The sequence below is a fragment of the Prionailurus viverrinus genome, chromosome B3, assembly GCF_022837055.1.
Source record: "Prionailurus viverrinus isolate Anna chromosome B3, UM_Priviv_1.0, whole genome shotgun sequence".
Classification (NCBI taxonomy): domain Eukaryota; kingdom Metazoa; phylum Chordata; class Mammalia; order Carnivora; family Felidae; genus Prionailurus; species Prionailurus viverrinus.
In genome coordinates this window covers 79,674,949-79,681,807 of record NC_062566.1, presented here as the reverse complement: position 1 = coordinate 79,681,807, position 6,859 = coordinate 79,674,949, and the positions used below count along the sequence as shown (strand labels likewise).

The 6,859-nt window shown below is 39.3% G+C and overlaps 1 protein-coding gene across 1 annotated transcript; it reads left to right on the top strand.

The window, feature by feature from the left end:
- The first annotated feature begins 393 nt into the window (after positions 1-393).
- CFL2 (cofilin 2) lies at positions 394-6,437 on the top strand. Its single transcript, XM_047864321.1, has 4 exons — positions 394-560; positions 1,633-1,940; positions 2,059-2,135; positions 2,218-6,437. The coding sequence occupies exons 1-4, from the start codon at positions 558-560 to the stop codon at positions 2,328-2,330; spliced, it is 501 nt and encodes a 166-aa protein (XP_047720277.1). The 5' UTR covers positions 394-557; the 3' UTR covers positions 2,331-6,437.
- The last annotated feature ends 422 nt before the right edge of the window (positions 6,438-6,859 follow it).

The following is a 6,859-nucleotide window of genomic DNA, read 5'->3' as shown; positions in this document are numbered from 1 at the left end:
TAGTGTTTATTCTCATTTAACTGGAGGAAGAAAATCGAAACAATTCACAGCATCTCAAGTGGGTTTTCCAAAATGCCTCAAAACACTGGACTCTAACCCCTTCGGTGGAAACCACAGGTGAATAAAAGAAAGACACCTTGGAGCACCGTTCCCCTCGCCAGCGCCCAATCCCGAGAGCAGCGCCCCTCGGGGAGCCGAGCGCCTTCCCGGGCCGGCTGACGGGTGGCGGCCCGGGCCGGAGGCGGCTCTGCCAGGCCCCCGGGCCCTAGCCACAGCCGCGCAGCCGGCCAGGCCCGCAAGGCGCGCGCGCCAGGGTCAGGTCGAGGACGCGGGCGGGGCCGGGAGGCGGAAGGGCCGGCCCGGGGCGTGTCCACGTGACTGCCCCGCCCGCCGCCCGCCGCCTGCAGCCCCCCAGCCACCGCCGCCGCCTCAGCCTCTCGGGCTGCAGCTCCCGGCGTGCCCCGCACTCGCCGCTGCCCGCCCGCCCCTCCCTCTCCTCCGACCAGTGCCACAGAGCCGGAGCCGGAGCCGCCGCCGCAGCCACAGCCGCGGACACTATGGTAAGGTGGGCGCGCCGGCCCGGGGGGCTGGGAGCGGGGACGCGTCGAGCAAAAACCCTCGCACGGCCTTGCAGGACCCTGGGAGTGAGGCCGCCATTTTAACCTGCTTTAGGCCTTAAAGGTGGGGGCTCCTGCGCTGCGTCCGGCCCCGCTGCTTTCTCTCCAGCCAGCCGGCCGGCCTACCCGCCCGTCGTCAGGCCAGGCCCTGCCGCTTTTCGGATTCCTGAGGGCGAGGTGGGCGCGCGCGTGGGTCGGGGGGTCGGGGCCGAAGTCGGACAGGCGCCTCTGGAGAGGTCGGGATACTGGGAGCGGCGGCCGGCGGCGCGGGGCTCATCCCGCGCACGCCGTGTTTGCGCGGGGCTTCCTTATTTTACTCAGCGCTCGTCTCTAAAATTGGTACGTGCCTCAAAGCCCTTGCTGAAGACTTTCGGTTAAGGGTCTCGGTGCCCTGTAATAAAACCCCTACGAGGAGTTCAGGAGGTGAGAAAACGCTTTTAAAAATGCTTTCTCGCCGTAAAAAGCTTGTACACTAGCTCCGTTAGTTTTTAAGTGTCGGCGTTTGAGCTGTGAGGCAATTATGTTGTAGCCGTGGGCGGATTGGAGTTCACACTTGATTCTCTTTCCTTATGAGGAAACGGCACTGGCTAGGATGACTTTAAAGAAAAAAAAATAGTAGAAGCTTTAACTGAAATCCAAAAGTGTTTTTTTAAGGCCTGCAGAGTTGACACAATACAGAAGGTATTTTTGCTGCTGGTCCTGAAGCTCTGACATCACCCAATGAAATAGGAAACATTTCAGGGATGGAACAGCTTGTATTTGTCCCTTTCCCTCTACCTTCATTTACTTCAACCTCCAAACCCCTTTAAAAAGGATGAATGGGACAGGATGAGTTAGACTCCTTTGGGTGTATCTCATACACTGCTACTTAAAATGTGGCAGATCTGACTGGACTGCTTGTACTGTAGGATGCAATTTTTGGTGTCCAGATTAAAGTGAATCCTCTCTAGGCAAACAGTAATTTTGGTTAAAACCAGAATACTTGTTCTGAATTACTGTTCTTTTTTTATTTCAGGCTTCTGGAGTTACAGTGAATGATGAAGTCATCAAAGTTTTTAATGATATGAAAGTAAGAAAATCTTCTACACAAGAGGAAATCAAAAAAAGAAAGAAAGCCGTTCTCTTCTGTTTAAGCGATGACAAAAGACAAATAATTGTAGAGGAAGCAAAGCAGATCTTGGTGGGTGACATTGGTGATACTGTAGAGGACCCCTACACATCTTTTGTGAAGTTGCTACCTCTGAATGATTGCCGATATGCTTTGTACGATGCCACATACGAAACAAAAGAGTCTAAGAAAGAAGACCTAGTATTTATATTCTGGTGTGTAAAAACAAAAGAAAAAGTACTTTTAAAATGCAAGGATTGTTATTAACATAGTCAGTTTTGCCTTTGTTATTCTTTTAAGTGGGATTCAACGATTTTTTTTTTTTTTCTGTAGGGCTCCTGAGAGTGCACCTTTAAAAAGCAAGATGATTTATGCTAGCTCTAAAGATGCCATTAAAAAGAAATTTACAGGTACAAACGTTAAAAATTTTGTACAAAGGAATTATTCTTTCTTAATTATAAGATTTAATGCTATCATGTTTTTCCTTTTTAGGTATTAAACATGAATGGCAAGTAAATGGCTTGGATGATATAAAGGACCGTTCAACACTTGGAGAGAAATTGGGAGGCAACGTAGTAGTTTCACTTGAAGGAAAACCCTTATAAAATGCCAGTCAAGTGCCATCTGGATCTTAAGGAGCTTCCATTTCTCCAGCTCAATCAATTGAAATAGTGTTAGGTGTTTTTTGTTTTTGTTTTTGTTTTTTTTCTCTTCCCACTGGGTCCTTCCAATACAGTGAATGAAGGAAATACCATTCATGTAAGCAGCCTATCAGTGATTGCCATTAGACTGTTTAATACTGTTACTTTTATGTAGAACCCAAGGAATGCCTTCCTGTCATATTTTAGCCAAAACAACTGGTTATATGCCTCCCTTGCAGCAAGCACTACAATGAAAGTGATTGTCAATGTGAATAGCTTAGAATACTGCAAAGGGTAAGCTGATTGAATGCCTTGAAAGTATTATCCACTGGTCAGATGGTAAACTTTATTCAGTATTATTTATAGTTGCACTTGATTGCAGTTTTGTGAGGCTCGAGCATTCATACACCTCACCTGCCTTGGCAAGCCTATTTTTGTGACATGGCAGCACAGATATAACACTATGCATTGAAAGCACTTTTTTTGTAATGAGTTTAACTCACCCTCCCTCCCCCAAAAGGAATGCCAATTAGGTTTTGTTAACGGTGTCATCAACTTATCCTAGTACCTCAGTATTCATTCCTGTTACCTGCATATCTTAAAAGAAACAGCTGTTAATGCCTTTTTGTTTTCCATTGAGTGTACACTACTGAATAAGTGTAGGAGTTTATGTTTACCATGTAAGTTTTGCAACACTAAAAATATTTTGAATATCAGTCATGATGGCAATTTCTGTATAAAAGAGCCTTAAATGGAACATTGTTTTTGAGATCAAACTCCCTACCCTCACAAAAATGGCCACGTTGCAATAAAAATTGTGGCATATTACAGAACGTTGCCTTGTTTTCCTTGGACATTTTGCAAAATGTTATGTGAAGCAACTTTTAGAGTAAACAGCTATTACTAATCTTTGCACTGGTCATTTAAGAATTTTTTTGTACAACATTCATGCATGATATTTTCCAGTTTGTTGAGTTTAAAAAATATTCTATCCTAAAGCCAACAAATAGAAAATATTGTTACAGAGGGATACTTTTATAAACATTAGTTTATTTATTTCCTTATATGTTAATATGAAGATCAGAAGTTATTTTTTGCACTTTGACATATTCTTCAATACCAGATTTGTTTTCTGGATAAATTAGGGTAGTTATTTTTTAATTCACGTTTACGTTTCTAAGTAACTGAGTAGTAGAAGCAGGAAGCTCTTAACTGCATATTTGGTCATGATGAAAGTAATTTATAAAATGTCCTTCAAAAGTTAATAATACTTCTCGTGTTTAGGACCTTTCATTTCAGCTATTATTTCTTAATACATCTTGCAAATTGGGGAAAAAAAATGATGTAGCAATCTTAAGTATTAGTAGTGAGATTTGGCTGTGGTCCAGACTGCTCTCCTTATAGAGAATTTGATCTGCTCAGTGTGAGCAGTTTGCTGTTAGCCAGAGCTATTTATGGCAAACACATGCTTTTGTATCTTGTCATAGTTATCCACAAATGGCAAAACTGGACTTGATTCTACTGGTATGCAAAACAGGCATGCTAGTAAGCAGTCAATCGTGGCTTAGAACTTAACCCCATAGCTCTGAAGAATGCTCTTATCAGAAAACAGGAAACAAAAATTCTTCCTTTTTTTTTTTTAACATGTGTTAGTAACTTGAGTACAATTAGGTATTTTCCCATATTATCAGAAGATTTTTAAAGGTGAAAACAAAAGTAAGACTTAAATGTTTAGGCTTCCATTTAAAATATGAATGGCTTGGGATCTTTTGCACTGAGCTATCTTATTTCAGGCTTCCAGCTGTCTCTTTGAGTTATCCTGGACATTTTGATGGTTTTTTGGTAAGGCTGAACTCATAAGGAAAGTATGAGAATACTGACATATACTGAACCGTATATGTAACTGATTCTTAGAATTTTCATTATTTTCCTCATTCTTCTAGAAAAATAAGGGACTTTAAGTTACGTAGTACTGTTTGTTTTTATAGCTGACTTACCAACTTTCTTATATGCCTCATATAGTAATAATTTCAGAGATTATTGCTTTAAACTGTGGTACTTTGATTTGTTAGACTGACAGAACTGAGTTCATCTTTGAAATACATCTTTGTGCATAGAGCCAAAAATAATGATAAAATTAATGGTTCACATGTTACTTGAGACTAATTTGGCATTTGAAATGATTTTATTTTACAATCATTTACAATGAAACAATGTTCCAGTTAGCTTTAAAAGGTATACGGTGCTAATTAGTAAAATATTGAGGGCAATATTTTACTGCTAGCTTGCAAAATTATAAGTGTTTAAAAAAATAAAATGTATGAAAATATATAAAGCTGTTGAGATGTGTTTACTTATACTTCAGAACACTAAAATTTTAAAAACTGATGTTGCAGATCAAAGAGGCACCTTTATCTTTAGTCTTTTTTTAGGGTTTTAGTTGATATACTTTCTCGTTTACAGATACCAGTATTCTTTGAAAACTTAGTGTTATAGCAATTTTAACATTTTCGGACAAATGGGAACAGTTGGCATTTGTCCCAAACTGGCTGTCATCAGCTGTTGTTTTCAATCATTATCTAAAATGTGGCTTTTAGTAGATTGAAAGAAAAGCCTCTTACTATGTTTGAGTTTTTCTGATATAGATCCTTTATAGCAGCTAATTTATGGAATCTAGCAAGTGAGTTTTGGGAGAAAATTAAGTGCTTCCTTATTAAGGAATAATCTCAGTAATGGTCAATCATAGAAGGGTTGAGAACACCCTTCGTTAGGTTTTCCACTCTGAGAAAATAATCTGGTTCTGCTCTTCATAGGTCCTGTTTTTGCTTGCAAATTTAATAATAGTTTGAGATCAAACAAACATGAATATTCACTTTTTGGTGAATATTAAAACAATCAGATGTGTAAGCAAGCTCCAACGAATATTGCTTTTCAGACAGTTTGAATTTGTAAATGCTCTGTCTCATCTCAGGCAATAAAGAGATCTGAGGCTTTTCTTTTGCTCTAGAATATCCAAATTGCTTTTTTCCTTTTACAGTTGGGGAGTCATCCCTCTACTTCAATTTCCTATCATAAAGCAGTTGGGTAATCTTTCTGAGCCTCAGTTTCTTAATCATAACATGAGAATGACGATAATCTATCATACCTCATTGTAGAGGATCAAATATGGAAATGTTTTTGGAAAATGCTGTTTAAACATAGTAATTTGGTTAAGTAGATAACCATGTTAAAAATAAGATTTATTGTAAGTCTTTGAACCTCTTCATTTTGTAACTATTCCACTTAATCTCATAGTTTAAGGATTAATTAGCTGATATGTAGCATCTGTTTTTCAGTAGTAAAGTGTAGCCTCTGAATTGATGTTTGTTGACTGCTATTAATCTTTTTAGTGTAGTTTTCTTTTTCACATGTAACCAATCAGTTACTAATTTTTTCCCCCAAATAATTGTGAAGTAAAAAATAAGAGAGGAAGTAAAGTTAGAAATACTGGTTTGGAATACTTGTCATAAATTCATAAGCCATGTTGTTGAAAACCTGTGACTATTATTAATATCGTAAATTTATGTAGTCCTTTGTATTTCCCACAGCACTTGAAATTTATCTAATCACCTTAGGTCCTCTTAACCAGGTAACCATAGTTCCCTGCTACACATGAAGAAACTGAAGTCTGGAGAGGTTAAGGGACAGCAAATCTGATTCCAGTCCAGTATACTTTTCAGTCTGCATTTATGTAACATATAGTGAGTTACTAATTTTCTTTCTGTATTTTTTTTTAAGATTTTATTTTTTTAAGTAATTTCTACCTGGAGCTTGAACCCATAGGCTTCAATTCCAACATGGGGCTTGAACCTCTAACCCGGAGATCAAGAGTCGCATGGTCTACTAACTGAGCCAACCAGGCACTCCACAAATTTTCAGGGGAAAAAAAAAGGATTATCTGATTCTTTTGAGCAGGACATAATTATTCAGTATGTTTTCAAAGTAACGTCTCAATATTTGAAAAATAAGTCTTGGAATTTTTGTTTCCTAAGGAAACCTATGCTCATAAAATAAATAATTTCACACTTCAAAGATTTTCTTAGATGTTTCAGTATCGTAAATGTATGGGATTGTGGAAACCATAAGGACTGTATGGACACATTTTCCAGAAAGTTCATACCTCTAATCTTGTTCCAAAAACTTGGATATCTCCCTCCCTTTGTTCCTCAACCCATCTTTCTAAGGAGAGCTAGTACTATGTATTAGAGTGGTTCAGTACTAGAACTTTGGTATCAGACTGCCTGGGTCATTCACATATAGGCCTTTAACACTTACTAATTGAGTGACCTTAGGAAAATCAACCTCTCAGAGCCTTAGTTCATGTATAAGAGGAGGTAAGAATTGTACCCTGTCATAGGATTTGATGATAAATGAAAGCACCCTGAGTAGTTACTAGCACATAGAAAGCATTCGATAGGATGATCTTAAAATTCGTAGCCCAACCAGGACAATTT

Excerpts from the sequence above, each read along its gene's own strand:
- CFL2 (XM_047864321.1), top strand. Across the intron at positions 1,941-2,058 it reads GACCTAGTATTTATATTCTG|GGCTCCTGAGAGTGCACCTT; the intron begins GTGTGTAAAAAC and ends TTTTTTCTGTAG. Across the intron at positions 2,136-2,217 it reads CATTAAAAAGAAATTTACAG|GTATTAAACATGAATGGCAA; the intron begins GTACAAACGTTA and ends TTTCCTTTTTAG.